This window comes from Salvelinus fontinalis, chromosome 34 (assembly GCF_029448725.1).
Source record: "Salvelinus fontinalis isolate EN_2023a chromosome 34, ASM2944872v1, whole genome shotgun sequence".
NCBI classification, from domain to species: Eukaryota; Metazoa; Chordata; class Actinopteri; order Salmoniformes; family Salmonidae; genus Salvelinus; species Salvelinus fontinalis.
In genome coordinates, this window is record NC_074698.1 from 26,497,819 (window position 1) to 26,515,151 (window position 17,333).

At 42.0% G+C, this 17,333-nt stretch overlaps 1 pseudogene and 1 gene segment (V, D, J or C); both read right to left on the minus strand.

The window, feature by feature from the left end:
- Positions 1 to 2,050: 2,050 nt before the first annotated feature.
- LOC129833959 (Ig heavy chain V region 914-like) lies at positions 2,051 to 2,536 on the minus strand. The segment is given in 2 exon segments: positions 2,051 to 2,391; positions 2,494 to 2,536. Coding segments are annotated over 2 exon segments (384 nt in total).
- Positions 2,537 to 10,681: 8,145 nt separating this feature from the next.
- On the minus strand, positions 10,682 to 16,876 carry LOC129833960 (immunoglobulin gamma-1 heavy chain-like; annotated as a pseudogene).
- Positions 16,877 to 17,333: the final 457 nt, after the last annotated feature.

Sequence of the window (17,333 nt, forward strand, 5' to 3'; positions counted from 1 at the left end):
GCGCCAGTGCCACTGTCAATGCGCCCAATCCACTCCAGTCCTTTCCCTGGTTTCTGATGGATCCATTGTATGTTGTAGCTACCCATGGAGAATCCAGACACTGTACAGGACAATGTTACTAACTCTCCAGGTCTGTTCACCACTGGCTCAGAGGATGTGAGTGAGTTTACATGACTGTGACCCACCAGCCAAGTAGCATAGCTCAACTTAACTCACCTGAGATGAGAGCCAGGAGGAACACACATTCTAGATCTCTCATTGTGTGACAGATCTAAAATTCTGTAAAAGTAGAAGCACAGACTGGGAGTGGTCGTCTTGACTGAGGGAGATGGTCTGCGGAGGGCACCTATATCAGACTATTGAAATGGGAGGAGACCTTGGGTCAATGTGAACAGAAACACATTTGCATCTCTATGGTGTTAAATGTTTCTCCCCGTAGCTCTAGTGGTCTAAATACTACGTATATTGGTACTATTGAGAAAGTTTTGGTTCCAGTGTCAATGTATCCAATCCACTCAAGTCCTTTCCCTGGATTCTGACGGATCCAGTGCATCCAGTGGAGATTCCAGACACAGTACAGGACAGTGTTACTGACTCTCCAGGTTTCTTCACCACTGGCTCAGAAGAGATGAGTGACTGCCCCTGAACAGCTGAAAAACAGATGACTGTGACCCTCCAGCCAAGTAGCACAGCTCCTCTCCTGTCTACTACACTGGAAAGACTCAAGGTGTTCATGTAGTAGTGACATAGACACGTATTGTGCCAGTGTATCAATAACACGTTTTGGGTCCTTGAAAAGCTCTATATATATCACATGTATTATTATTATTATTACCATCACTTCCACCGATCACTATGTTTTAGTTATCTGTTCTTAATAATCAGTTTAGAAACAGGTCATTATGTGCTGTGTAGAAGATGTTTACTGAACACTTGCACTGTTCTCGTGAAGATAACACACTCTCACTAACTGTATATGAACCATGACTACTAAACACCAGACAGTCATCAGTTCCATTGTTCAGTGATAGTCAGGTTAGTGCAGGGCTCCGTGCTTGCTGTAATGTCAGTCCAAGCTACCTATAAGGAGAAGGTCAGCACTAATTATAAAGAGATGGAGGGGAGGGAGACTTTGCATACACCTCCCTCTAGAGGCTTAAATAGAGAATGAGAGATATTCTGCTCTATTCTTTGATTCCTTCCTTCCTGTCCTTTATTCTGCTCTCTGTTTTACAGATTTTACATGTGGGATGTTCAGACTAGATATGTTTGATATTTTATACAGGGCTGAACAGCACAGAAAGAAGTACATTTCCCTATCTGGGACAATACAAGTTGTATTGAATTAGATATATCTCTTACTGCTAAACCCTCTTTGGAATCTATTGTGGAGTTCCCCAGGGATCTATAATTGGTCCATTACTGTTTTTAGTTTTAGTATATTTCTGTTTGCTGATCACATTAATATAATTCTGTCTGATAAAGATACTCAAAACGTAACTGTCACGACTTCCGCCGAAGTCGGTCCCTCTCCTTGTTCGGGCGGCGTTCGGCGGTCGACGTCACCGGCCTTCTAGCCACCGCCGATCTACTTTTCATTTTCCATTTGTTTTGTCTTAGTCTTACACACCTTGTTTCACTCACCCAATTACCTGTTTATTATTTAACCCTCTGTTCCCCATGTTTGTTTGTGAGTGATTGTTCTTTGTAAATCAGTCCGTTATTTGTGGGCTCGTATATTTTGCCTTGTATTTTTGTATTTTGAGTACGTTGTTTACTCATTTCTGCTGTCCTGCGCCTGACTCTCTACACCAGCTACATACAGGACCACATTACAGTAACAGCTAAAATTAACTAAATTCTGTAAAGTTGACTTTGGGCTCATGTAAATAATGTGCTTTTCAGGTTATACTATGTGTGGATTATTTTAAGAGGATAATATTGATATCAGTGTTTTTTCCATTAATTTTGAGTCTTTCTGCTCTCTCATAAAGAGTGTGTCTGAACAACAGAAGTGCCTCATTGCCTTTCATACTGTGTTCAGTGTTGATCAGTTTTTGTACGGTGCTGCAGCCTCCTGTGTCACTGTGTCTCTGGCACAATAATAAACAGCAGAGTCTTCAGTCTTCAGGCTTTTCACCTCTAAGTACAGCTGGTTTTTGGAGTTGTCTTTGGTGATGGTGAACTGGCCCTGTAGAGACTGGGCAAATATAGTGCCAGTGCCAGTGTCAATGCGGCCAATCCACTCTACTCCTTTCCCTGGTTTCTGACGGATCCAGTGCATGTTGTAGCTACCCATGGAGAATCCAGACACAGTACATGACAGTGTTACTGACTCTCCAGGGCTCTTCACCACTGACTCAGAGGAGGTGAGTGACTGTCCCTGAACATCTGAAAAACAGACAGAGTTTAGATGACTGTGACCCTCCAGCCAAGTAGCACAGCCCCTCTCCTGTCTCCTACACTGGAATTAAATAACTCCAGTTAACTCACCTGAGATGAGAGTCAAGAGGAACACACATTCTAGAACTCTCATTGTGGGAGACTTCTAAGGTTATGTTAAATTAGGAGCACAGACTGGGAGTGTTTGTCTTGACTGAGGGAGATGGAGGAGGGCAGTTATATCAGACTACTGAAATGGGAGGAGACCTTGGGTATACATGAACAGACACACATTTGCATCTCCCACATATTATTATTTTGGATCCTTGAAAAGCACTAAAAAAAGAAATGTCCCTTTTTCAGGACCCTGTCTTTCAAAGATAATTCGTAAAAATCCAAATAACTTCACAGATCTTCATTGTAAAGGGTTTAAACACTGTTTCCCATGCTTGTTCAATTAACCATAAACAAATGAATGAACAATCACCTGTGGAAAGGTCATTAAGACACTAACAGCTTATAGATGGTAGGCAATTAAGGCAACAGTTATGAAAAATCAGGACACTAAAGAGGCCTTTCTACTGACTCTGAAAAATACCAAAAGAAATATGCCCAGGGTCCCTGCTCATCTGCGTGAATGTGCCTTAGGCATGCTGCAAGGAGGCATGAGGACTGCAGATGTGGCCAGGGCAATAAGTTGCAATGTCCGTATTGTGAGATGCCTAAGACAGCGCTTCAGGTAGACCGGATGGACAGCTGATCGTCCTTGCAGTGGCAGACCATGTGTAACAACACCTGCACAGGATTGGCATATCCGAACATCACAACTGCGGGACAGGTACAGGATGGCAACAACAACTGGCTGAGTTACACCAGGAACGCACAATCCCTCCATCAGTGCTCAGACTGTCCGCAATTGGCTGAGAGAGGCTGGACTAAGGGCTTGTAGGCCTGTTGTTAGGCAGGTCCTCACCAGACATAACCGGCAACAACGTCGCCTATGGGCGCAAACTCACCGTAGCTGGACCAGACAGGACGGGCAAAAAGTGCTCTTCACTGACGAGTGGCGGTTTTGTCTCACCAGGGTGATGGTCGGATTCACATTTATCGTCAAAGGAATGAGCGTTACACCGAGGCCTGTACTCTGGAGCGGGATCGATTTGGAGGTGGAGGGGCCGTCATTGTCTGGGGCGTTGTGTCACAGCATCATCAGACTGAGCTTGTTGTCATTGCAGGTAATCTCAGCGCTATGCGTTACAGGGAAGACATCCTCCTCCCTCATGTGGTACCCTTCCTGCAGGCTCATCTTGACATGGCCCTCCAGCATGACAATGCCACCAGCCATACTGCTCGTTCTGTGCGTGATTTCCTGCAAGACAGGAATGTCAGTGTTCTGCCATGGCCAGCGAAGAGCCCGGATCTCAATCCCATTGAGCACTTCTAGCACCTGATAGATCGGAGGGTGAGGGCTAGGGCCATTCCCCCCAGAAATGTCCGGGAACTTGCAGGTGCCTTGGTGGGAGAGTGGGGTAACATCTCACAGCAAGAACTGGCAAATCTGTTGCAGTCCATGAGGAGGAGATGCACTGCAGTACTTAATGCAGCTGGTGGCCACACACAGTACTGACTGTTACTTTTTATTTTGACCCCCTCCCCCCCTTTGTTGAGGGGCACATTTTTCCATTTCTGTTAGTCATGTCTGTGGAACTTGTTCAGTTTATGTCTCAGTTGTTGAATCGTGTTATGAAATAACACAGAAGGAATCAAGTAGTAACCAAAAAAGTGTTTAACAAATCAGAATATATTTTATTTTTGAGATTCTTCAAATAGCCAACCTTTGCTTTGATGAAAGCTTTGCACACTCTTGGCATTCTCTCAACCAGCTTCATGAGGTAGTCACCTAGAATGCATTTTAATTAACAGGTGTGCCTTCTTAAAAGTTATTTTGTGGAATTTATTTCCTTCTTAATGTGTTTGATCCAATCAGTTGTGTTGTGACAATGTAGGGGGGGTATACAAAACATAGCCCTATTTGGTAAAAAGCCAAGTCCATATTATGGCAAGAACAGCTCAATTAAGCAAAGAGAAACAACAGTCCATCATCACTTTAAGACATGAAGCTCAGTCCATGCGGAAAATGTCAAGAACTTTGAAAGTTTCTTCAAGTACAGTTGCAAAAAACATCAAGCGCTATGATGAAACTGGCTCTAATGAGGACCGTCACAGGAATGGAAGACCCAGAGTTACCACTGCTGCAGGGAATTCATTAGAGTTACCAGCCTCAGAAACTGCAGCCTGTCTGTTATGAGACGCGGTGTGGGTGAATGGATGATCTACGCATGTGTAAAGCATGGAGGAGGATGGTGCTTTGCTGGTGACACTATCTGGGATTTAATTTGAATTGAAGTCACTCTTAACCTTTCACGAGTATCAACCCCGTATCCGGGATCACCCCCCACCCCCCCCCCACACTGATTAGCATCGCTAGCATAGCTTCACAAGTAAATAGTAGCATCTAAATATCATTAAATCACAAGTCCAAGACACCAGATGAAAGATACAGATCTTGTGAATAAACCCATCATTTCTGTTTTTTAAAATGTTTTACAGGGAAGACACAATATGTAAATCTATTAGCTAACCACGTTAGCAAAATACACCATCTTTCTTTGTCCACCATTTTCTCTCTCCACCACTAGCTATCACCAATTCGGCTAAACTAAGATATTGATAGCAACAAACCAAGAAAAAAACTCATCAGATGACAGTCTGATAACATATTTATGGTATAGGATAGGTGTTGTTAGAAAAAAGTGCATATTTCAGGTAGAAATCACAGTTTACAATTGCACCGACCATCACAAATCGACTAGAATTACTAGATAGAGCAACGTGTATGACCAATTTACTCATCATAAAACATTTCATAAAAATAGACAAAGCATAGCAATGGAAAGACACAGTTCTTGTGATTTCAGACCATATTTCAGATTTTCTAAGCGTTTTTCAGCGAAAACACAATAAATCGATAAGTTAGCATACCACATGTGCAAACGTTAGTAGAGCATGAATTCAAGGCAAAGGGAGCTATAACGTTATCATCGCCAAAATATATTAATTTTTTCACTAACCTTCTCAGAATTCTTCCGATGACACTCCTGTAACATCATTTTACAACATACATATACAGTTTGTTCGAAAATGTGCATATTTAGCCATACAAAACCGTGGTTATACAATGGAAATAGTCACAACTCAAGCATCAAAATGAGGGACGTCAGCTTTCAGAGTGATCTAGTTTAATCGAAAGCTAATCATATACTTGACTAAAAAATACAGAGTTGACAGGAATCGAAAGACAAATTAGTTCTTAATGCAACCGCTGACTTACATTTTTAAAATTATCCTTACTTTTCAATACAGGGTTCGCCAAGTGAAGCTATACCAAACAAAATGGCGAAATATGCGTTTAAAATATTTCGACAGAACAACGATTTATCATATTAAATATTGCTTACTTTGAGCTGTTCTTCCATCAGATTCTTGGGCAATGTATTCTTTCTTGGGTTTAATCTTCTTTTGGTCGAAAGATGTCCTTTGTCCGTCTAAATGCCCGCTAACGTTCGACCGGGACCCCGAAATGTGCCCGGTGCTTCACATAGAAATGCATCAAAATCGCACTAAACGGATATAAATTGCTATAAAACGGTTTAAATTAACTACCTTATGATGTTTCTAAGTCCTATATCGAATTAAATTACAGACGGATACATTTCAAGTTGATAACCGAGCCTGTGAAAATGGCATCCGGAGGTCCCATCCTGCGTAAGGGCGAGCGTCGAAAGGGGGGCTACTCTCACTCCTTGGTCTTTTATAACCTCTGAGAGCTACCTAGAAGGCCCATTCCACTTCTCATTGGTTACTGACATCCAGGGGAAGGCGGGTGCAGTTCGTGTCGTTCCATAGGATAGACAGAGACCTTAAAAACTGATCTGAAACCAGAGCTTCGCTCTCAGACCTTTCACTGTCTGTCATGGATTTCGCTGTAGAAAGAGTTCTGGGTCACCCACAGACATAATTTCAACGTTGTATGAAACTAGAAAGTGTTTTCTATCCAATAGAATTAATAATATGCATATTGTACGAGCAAGAATTGAGTACTAGGCAGTTTAATTTGGAGACGACAAAATGCTAATTCGGAACAGCACCCCCTGTAGTCGCAAGAAGTTTTAACCAGCATGGCTACAACAGCATTCTGCAGTGATTCACCATCCCATCAGGTTTGCGCTTATGTAACATGTTCTGCACCGGTACCTTTCTGCATTGTGTTCTGGTAAGGTGTAGGTGGTAGATAAGGCTCTGGACACAATTCTGCTGGTTGTCTCTCTTTTAAACATGAAATACAAAATCGTCACATTTCACAACATACCTGCATGGAATGGACACAAATACAAGGCAAAAGTTACTACTGCAGTCTGGACTCTATTCAAGTATGTATGCCCGATAAAAGACAGTGCAGAAAACCAATGAGAAAACAATAAAAAAACTCTGCTCTACAATGTCTGCACCTGAAAGAGACCCCTTCCCGCCACAAAGCTAACGATAGTTGAGCTAGCCTTGCAAAGTTGCACTCGAACATTATCCCCATTCACATGAATATGTATTCCTATAAACAGTAATGCAACACTAAATCAGGGATGATATAACTTTTCCTTGTCTCATCTTGTGAATTTGTGAACATTTGCGAACATGTGCATTTGAAAGACCGGAGCATACGTAACACCTACCTATCCTCATCACGCTCTGAGCAAACTGAGGAGTAAAAGCACGGCTCCCGTTGATGACATTTCAGCATTAACACAATTTAGAAAATAAATACAATAAATGAATTCACTCTTGAAAGTAATGTAATAGATCTTAAAATAACCTTAAAATAAATATGAATGATTTTCGGTGAAATACATAAAGTATATTTTACACCTGTTACATTTAGTGGGACTATCAATCATTTTTTCAACAGGACAATGACCCAACACACCTTCAGGCTGTGTAAGGGCTATTTTACCAAGAAGGAGATTGATGGAGTGCTGCATCAGATGACCTGCCCTCCACAATCCCCCGACCTCAACCAAATTGAGATGGTTTGGAATGAGTCAGAACGCAGAGTGAAGGAAAAGCAGCCAACAAGTGCTCAGCATATGTGGGAACTCCTTCAAGACTGTTGGAAAAGCATTCCAGGTGAAGGTGGTTGAGAGAATGCCAGGAGTGTGCAAAGATGTCATCAAGGCAAATGGTGGCTATTTGAATAAAATATACTTTGATTTGATTAACTTTTTTTTTGTTAATACATGATTCCATATGTGTTATTTCATAGTTTTGATGTCTTCACTATTATTCTACAATGTAACAGATAGTAAAAATAAGGACAAACCCTTTGAATGTGTTTGTGTTCGAAAACCTTTGATCATGAACTGTCAGTAGTTATGGTGTGTCCCTGTTCTTCAGTCTAGTCAGTGCTTCAGTCCCTTTCCATCACTCTGCAGAGATAAGTAGTGATGGATGAGATCAGAGTTTTGCATTGACTCCTCCTCAGTGGGTGGGAAGATGGAGAGTCAGAGACTGGGAACAGGTTCATTTGACCTAAAAAGTTAACTTATAGAGACAGTGAGTTCATTTACATTTTAATAAAGGGGAATTAATTACGGTACAATGATACTTTACTATAAAAACCATTCAGTTCACCTTAACCTAGCTCACCCTCTAGTGGCTTAAAGAAGGGATGATTAGTTAATCTGCACTCTCCAATACATAAAGACAGAATACACAAAACAAATGAAGAGGGGAGCGTCATAGTAATACTTTGAGCAGATTTGATGGATGGAGTGTCAGTGCTAAGAAATTGTAGTAATACAGTAATTGTGTATAAAGTACATGTGTGTTTTAATTGTTTAAAAGTTTTTTTCTAGTGTCATATTTAGTGTTTGGATAGCTTTATATTCATATGAATGTGTTGGAGCTTTTGTACAGGTCCTGTGTTGGTTTGTATCATTGTGGGTAGCGAGCACAATAATACACAGCTGTGTCTTCAGTCTGCAGACTCTGTCCTGTTAAAGTCATTGTGCTGCTGGAAGTGTCTCTGGAGATACTGAACTTGTTTTTCAGTTTATCACTGTAATATGTGCTACCATCGTGACAAATTAATCCGATCCACTCCAGTGCTGTTCCTGCAAGTTGGTGATTCACCCCTGTACAGTAACTGGTGCTGGTTAAAGAATACCTAGAAGCCTTACACGAGAGGGTCAGAGGCTGTTCAGGCTACAGGGTCATAGAGCCTGGTTGTGTGAGTTCAGTCTGACAGAACACACCTGTGAAACAAAACAAAAACAATTGTTATCTACATTTCCAAAACTCTATTACTCCCTAGTACACCAATGTTGATGTACCAGTCCCCCAAAACTCACAGGATACAGCTGCCAGCACCAACAGCAGAGATGCAGGGAACATGATTTGTGTTGAAGCTGAGCTGATGGTAACTGCACTTGCTAAGTGAAAGCGGGAGAGATATTCCTCTTCATACAAGAGAGGAGAGTTGCTTTGCATGAAGTGAAAGAGTCATAAAAAGGAGGAAGTGACGTGTATCATTGTGACATGTTATACACAGAATCAGTATCAGAATGTAATGATTACATTTAAATTGAAGTATTGATTGTTAACTATAACTAGCTAGTATGAACTCTGAATTTCCTTGAGAATTGGCACATCTTGTAGAGCAAATAAGATACAACACATCACGTAGAGTGAAATGTACAGAGGAATGATTTGAGCATTACTTTTGTGTTTTAACAAAAAAACTGGAGGCACAGTGCAACAGCTCAGTGGAAGACCTGTACAAAAGCATCATACATACTAATATTCAACAAATACACAGCAAGTTGGGCATAGGTTTTTTCAGTTTAAACATCTATGAATGGTATTTCTGGTGGGGGAAATACAATATGATTGAGTTTGTTATCTCCTCATGGCTGTTTAGATTTTTGTATAGGTTTTGGGCTTGTTTGTATCACTGTGGTAATGTGAACAGTAATAGACAGCTGTGTCATCAGTCTGCAGACTCTGTCCTATTAAAGTCACTGTGCCTCTCAAAGTGTCTCTTGTCAAGCTGAACTTGTGTTTCAGAGAATCTTTGTAAGCTGTGCCTGCATCGTGATACAGTAGATGTTCCCAACCCACTCTGGTATAATGACTTCAGGCTGTCGGACGCATGATACTCTATAGAGGTTGGTGCTACCAGTCAGAGAATACCCAGAGACCTTACAGGTGATTACCAAAGACTCTCCAGAATGAATAACCATTGAACTTGGCTGGGTGAGCTGAAGACCACAGTGTACACCTGTTAAGAAACATCATCATATCAAACAATTTCAGAAGTAGTGCTATTTTAAAGCTATGGAAGCATAGCCTGGCCAATTGTGCACCGCCTATGGGACTCCCAATCACGGCCGGATTGTGATATAGCCTGGAATCAAACCAGGGTCTGTAGTGACACCTCTAGCACTGAAATGCAGTTCCTTAGACCGCTGCGCCACTCGGGAGCCGATAGCAATTAGGAATTTCAGAAAACCCTCTGTGAACCCTGTGAACTTTTCACGCTTCACTTATGGGATGGGACATAGTATGTTTAGAAAAACAGCCATAGGACTTTTTTTTTTAGAAATCCTAATATTTTACCCTTATCAACAAAAGAATGGTGTATTCATCAGTGTTAAATTAACTATGGGAGTGTTGAATGTATGACCATGGAGTGTGCCATTTAGAGTCACATCATTTAGAAATCAACACCACAACTTTTAAACTGAAAAAACCTATGCCCAACTTGCTGTGTATTTGTTGAATATTAGTATGTATGATGCTTTTGTACAGGTCTTCCACTGAGCTGTTGCACTGTGCCTCCAGTTTTTGTACAATAATACACAGCTGTGTCCTCAGCCTGCAGACTGGTAATGTCTAAATACAGTACATTACTACTGTCTCTGGAGATGGTGAATCTGCTCTTAAAAGAGGCTCCAGAAGTGATGGATCCACCACCCCAGATGATCCCAATCCACTCCAGTGTTTTCCCTGGCTGATGTCGTATCCAACCTGTACCATAGTCTGTCAGGGCATAGCCAGAGACTTGACAATATAGTTTCACTGGCTCTCCAGGAGGTTTGAGTTGAGCAGGGGAGGAGGTCAAACTAATGCTGTGAATATCTGAATGAGATGGGAGTGTAGAGAAAGAGAGATGAGAGGATGTGTCCTTCTCCCAGCATTAGCATCCAGTGGATGTGTCAGTAAAATGACAATGACTAGCTAAAAGTTAGATTTTATTAAATGAAAAAGGACACAGACTTCACAGGATACACTTAATATTTAAAGATACTGTACAATAGAAATCAATGAATGAAAAATAACATATCACTACAATGAATGTATAATAGTGAGAAAAACAATACTAATCAATCATAATCAATAATGTATTGGATATATACATAACATTATTAATAAAGAACACTACTGTACGCCATAACCATCTCAGACCATTATCTTTCTAATCTAGACACATCTATCTCTACAGTCCATCATGTGTTCTTCACTGCTTCATCTGAAAAGAGGCAGAGACAGATACAGGTTATTACAATAAACAGACAATAAACAAACAAACACTTTTTTATTTCAAATTGTGACGTTTCAGCTGCCAATGGCCTTCATCAGAAGTCTACAATCACAATAAATAAGCGGTGTCAGTACCTTGACGAGGCTGAGAACTGTGCTGTAGGTGAGGGAGAGAAGGAAGAGGATGATAAAGAAGGAGGTGGTGGACCACAGGCTGCCGAACTCATCCTCAACGTTGTCCGTGCAGCTCAGAGCGAAGCCCGCCTCAGGCTCAGTCAGTAGGATGTTCTCTGAGAACAGGGAGACAGGTGGTGAGGAGCGGACATACACTTGTTTCTGTGTGTGTGTGTGTGTGTGTGTGTGTGTGTGTGTGTGTGTGTGTGTGTGTGTGTGTGTGTGTGTGTGTGTGTGTGTGTGTGTGTGTGTGTGTGTGTGTGTGTGTGTGTGTGTGTGTGTGTGTGTGTGTGTGTGTTCATGTGTGTGTGTGTGTGTTCATGTGTGTCTGCTTGTTTGTGTGTGTGTCTGTATATTCATGTGTTCATGTGTATTGTACACCTGTATTAGTATTTATCGTAATTTGAGCTACATGAGCTCAAATTATATGGACACACACAGACACACACATCAACACACAAAGAACACATGCCACTGAGCTGTGCAGACTTGGCCTAATAATAACATGCACACCCACTCACATTATGTCAAGCTACACCTTTACACTAAATAGTACATCCATGACCACCTTACTGTGAGTATAGTACTACTATGTAGGCTATTCAGTGATGTTGTCTTTTCATGACAAAACAATTGTCTGCATTCAGTTTTTATATGTACAATAAACCAGTATATTTTTCTAAGACTTGAAGTAATTGATATACGAACACCAAACCATGTGATCTCATATGCGGTATTGTTTATTAGCCAGCCTCCACATTAGGAAGACACATTGAACAATGACAAAGGACAACAATGGCAACACAAGACTGTGCAATAGGACATAAATCTTTTAACACAGTAGACTGGACAATATCACATTAGACAATATACACGTTTACAGTCAACAAAACAATGACAACACTAACATGTTAACTTTAACTCAAGGACAACAACAATGACATCAAACAACAGGGGACACGCCTAGTAATTGGCTATTCTGACCCACAGAGGAGTCAATAAGGAGACACAACGACACAACACACACAGATTAATATCACTTGTCTTCACATGAGTTACCCAAGGACTTTGACACATTCCTCCCCTGAGGTGCGGTGTTGTTGTCCGAGCCGAGGTCCTTGACGGCGCATGTGAAAAGCACGTTTCCCTCCCACTCCTTCTTAGTGGTGGTGAAGACGCTGGTGACAGATTACCTGCCTTCCGGGGTTTTCTGAGGAGGGCTGGTGACCCCCTCCTGGTACTGGCTGCTGTTCACCTGCCACATGATGTAGACTTCACAGAGAGACGGGCAGACCACCAGGCACACCAGAGTCACATCCTCCTCCTCCCTGGTGTCTTTCTCCGGGAGAAGGTGGACGGACACTGAAGGGGCTTGATCTGCAAGAGGATTGATTTTAAGGAGAAACATTACACTCATGGATGTGTAGGTACATATGAAAACCAGTATGTGAATATTAGTTTAAAATCGAACCTAGTGGTCCTTAACCCTGGTTCTGGAGCGCCACAGGGGTGTGCAGGTTTCTGTTCTAGTCCAGCACTAACACACCTGATTCAACTAAGCAAAGGTGATGATTAGTTAATGATTAGTTGATTTGCTGACTCAGGTGTGTTAGCGCTGGGCTGGAGCAAAAGTCTGCACATCCTGTGCCTCCCTCTCCAGATACTAGAGTAGGTGGCCACTTTTCACAATCACATTGAGATGTCTCAGTGACCTACTTCCTTTGGTGAAGCTGAGTTCCTGAATGACCGGTTTGTCTTCACCACTCTTCATGACAGAACACTGGACTTTGTTCACTTTGGTCCAGTCCTTCTGGTCTATGGTCAGAGTACTGACCCTGCTGTTCAGGTTGCCCTTTGATTCAATATCTTTCAGATCGATGCCACTCGTCTTGGCATGTCCGTTGACCTGCCATGTGATAGTGGTACCAGACACTGTGTCCTGGTCTGTACCACTGATGACACAGTCCAGCACTGCTTGGTTGTCCAAGAACACCTTTTTCACACGTGGTGGGTTCAGAGTCACCGTCAGTGGTTCTGAAAGGGAGAGCAGCAATGTGAAAGCAGGACATGTTAATGTTCCTGATGAGGAACTACACTAAATAATAGATATACTGTATGTGAGCATGACATCTATTGTAGTACAGTCTTCTTCTATATACAGACCTGTTTTGGAGATTGTCTTGATGGTGGGTGGTCCCTGGTGCTGCACCACACAGCTGTACTTGACCTTGTTGTTCCAGTCAGTGTTGATGACCTTCAGCAGACTGCTGCCTGAGTAGAGGCCTGACGGCTGTTTGCCAACAGTAGTGATTTGGCCCTTCACCTCCATGTCATTCTTCTTCCAGGTGACAGTGACTTTATTTGGGGTGAAATCTTCAATCATACACATCAGGTACTGGGTGGTGCCAATGGGCCCCGACAGCAAAGACACTGTTGGAGACTTTGGGACTGTGTAGCGGGAGGTAAAAAAAATGTCTGCATGTTAGTTTAACCCCTTATTGAAATAAGACATCCAGGGTAAACACCAAGTATCATTTTATAATCAGGTTTTCTAAACAGAAATAGTTTACATCACAAACATTAAAATGCAATCTTTAGAAAAATAGAACCAACAAAAAATGCAATATAATGACCAGATCTTACCTGGTCTATTGATGACTGCTGTCGTTTCCTTTCCAAGATGTTCCACAGAACAAATGAAAGACTTTGAGTTTCCCCAGACGTTCTCAGCCACACGGAGCTGACTGACTCCTGTGTAGGCTCCCCCACTCTGGACTGCCGGGTACTGGACGAAGTCCGTCAGCGGACTCCCGCTGGCATCTTTCCACTTGAATGTGAGTGAGGAAGGTGAAAAGCCGGTAGCGAGACAACCGATTGTCACGTTCCTGACCGGTTTTCTGTTATTTTGTATGTGTTTGACGGTCAGGGCGTGAGTTTGGGTGGGTAGTCTATGTTATGTGTTTCTATGTTGGTTAAAGGGTGACCTGATATGGCTCTCAATTAGAGGCAGGTGGTTTTCATTTCCTCTGATTGAGAGCCATATTAAGGTAGGAGTTTTCACATTGATTGTTGTGGGTGGTTGTCTCCTGTGTCAGTGTCTGTGTATGTTACGCCACACGGGACTGTTTCGGTTTTGTTTGTTCGTTCGTTTTATGTAGTCATTTTTCCTGTTCGTGCGTTCTTCGTGTTTCATGTAAGTTCTTACGTCCAGGTCTGTCTACATCGTTTATTTGTTTTGTAGTTTATCAAGTGTAGTTCGTTTTTTGTCTTGTTAAATAAATACAATGTCATTTCACAACGCTGAGTTTTGGTCGAATCCCTGCTCCTCCTCTTCGGATGAAGAGGAGGAGGAAATCCGTTACACCGATGCTGTAGACATTGTTAGAAGCGGTTCCACAGTTCATAAGAGGGAATAGAGTAGGGGGGGCTGTGGCTGCTGCAAGAAAGAAAGAAAGAAAGGTAACACTTTATTTGAATGTACAAAATGACCAGGTAACTACTAGGAATTACCATGGTAAAATGGTCATTACACAGTTATAACCTGAGAACTACTTTTTCTTTTAATCTGGCACTATAAGGCACCATTTAGTTCCATGGAGTTGGTCGTCAGAGAGTGGACAGTGCTGACTAGTTTGTGTATGTTGCTGCAGCCTCTTGTGTCACTGTGTCTCTGCCACAATAATAAACCGCAGAGTCTTCAGTCTTCAGACTGTTCATCTGGAGATACACCTGCTGCTTGCTATTGTCTCTGGAGATCGTGAACCGACCCTGAACTGACTGGGAGTAGTAGATTTCAGCACTATTAAATCTTATAATGGCAACCCACTCCAGTCCTTTCCCATGAGCCTGTCTGATCCAGACCATCCAGTAGCTAATGAATGTGAACCCAGAGGTTGTGCAGGTCAGTTGGTGGGATTCTCCAGGCTTTTTAACCACTGGTCCAGACTGTCAGTGTCTGACCCTGAACACCTGTTGAGACAAAGTATCATCAGATAAAATACCTTAACTCAAAATATCAGCTATCATTCTTTTACAAATAAAATATGTCTAGAAGTATTCACCTGTCAAGCCTATTGTCATCAATAAAACCACAATAGTACATGTCATGAGGAACAATTAGTAGTTATGGTGTGTCTCTGTTCCTCAGTCTAGTCAGAGCTTCAGTCCCTCTTCTCCACTCTGCAGTGAGATAAGTAGTGGTGGAAGAGCTCAGAGTTTTGCATTGACTCCTCCTCACAGCGTGGGACAATCACACAAATATTAAAAAGAGATGGGGAACAGGTTCATGTGGTCTGAATATTTTGTTAAATATGAAACATTTCTGTGTAACTGTTAAGAACCATACTGTGATTGGTTGGCCTGCTGGATCCAGTGGCCTGCTGGAGGTCATTTTGCAGGGCTCTGGCAGTGCTACTCCTTGCACAAAGGCGGAGGTAGCGGTCCTGCTGCTGGGTTGTTGCCCTCCTACGGCCTCCTCCACGTCTCCTGATGTACTGGCCTGTCTCCTGGTAGCGCCTCCATGCTCTGGACACTACGCTGACAGACACAGCAAACCTTCTTGCCACAGCTCGCATTGATGTGGCATCCTGGATGAACTGCACTACCTGAGCCACTTGTGTGGGTTGTAGACTCCGTCTCATGCTACCACTAGAGTGAAAGCACCGACAGCATTCAAAAGTGACCAAAACATCAGCCAGGAAGCATAGGAACTGAGAAGTGGTCTGTGGTCACCACCTGCAAAATCACTCCTTTATTGGGGGTGTCTTGCTAATTGCCTATAATTTCCACCTTTTGTCTATTCCATTTGCACAACAGCATGTGAAATTTATTGTCAATCAGTGTTGCTTCCTAAGTGGACAGTTTGATTTCACAGAAGTGTGATTGACTTGGAGTTACATTGTGTTGTTTAAGTGTTCCCTTTATTTTTTTGAGCAGTGTATATAAAACACAGGAATATCACGTTTTTGACTGCAATGGGCCTTTAAATACTTGTTCATGTAACAACAAGAATGCTTGACCTGACTGGGCAAGAGATAGTTGGAATGTTAGAGGCTGATCTCTTTTATAGTATAGTGCTTTGTGATATTGTTGTTGTATTATTTACAGTAATGATACTCAGTATTATTCTAGTGTGACACAAAGAGAGGAAGTAGTATATCAGCTATCCATGTGGTTAGGGGGGGGGGGGGGGTTTGTACAGCTGCTTCACCAGCTTCAGTCAGTGTGTCTCTCGGGCACAATAATAAACAGCAGAGTCCTCTGATCTCAGACTCTTGGCCTCTAAGAACTGTGTGTTTATGGAGACGTCCTCAGTCAGAGTGAACTGTCCTTTCAGGGATTCTGAGTAGTCTGGTGCATCTGTTGAACCAGAGTTAACTCCCCCAATCCACTCCAGAGCTTTGCCTGGTTTTTGCCTTATCCAGTGCATGTAGAAGCTTGTCATTTTAAACCCAGAAGTTTTACATGACAATTTAACAGTGTCTTCAGGTCTTTTCACCTGAGAAGGAGACTGATCCAGCTTGATATCACAACATACACCTGCAAAACAAAAACGTTTCAACATTAATTTGAAGATCTGGTATAAACATTGATTTTGATCTTAACCGTTATACTCAGACATTCTTCAGTCACAATATAATGCTTACTTACTGTGTATGCACATCACCATGACAACTAAACTCCAGACAGTCATCAGTTCCATTGTCCAGTGATAGTTAGTGCAGGGCTTGCTGTAATGTCAGTCCAATATACCTATAATGGGAAGGCCAGAACTGAGTGTCTGATTATAAAGGGATGAAGGGGAAGAAGACTTTGCATAGCCCGCCCTCTAGAGGCTTAACTAGAGACTGAGAGGGAGAGGTGTTCTTTCAGGGTTGATATTGGCAGCATTGTTTCTCAGAACAACACAGGATGACATAATCTATTGGGATCAATACAATTCCAAGTATAGATGGAATAAATCTATTTGTATTCCATCTATACTTGTTCCATCTCAACTTGTTCCATCTATACTTGTTCCATCTCAACTTGTTCCATCTATACTTGTTCCATCTCAACTTGTTCCATATATTCTTGTTCCATCTATACTTTAACATTATTGACCTTCATGGTTCTGTATTCAATAT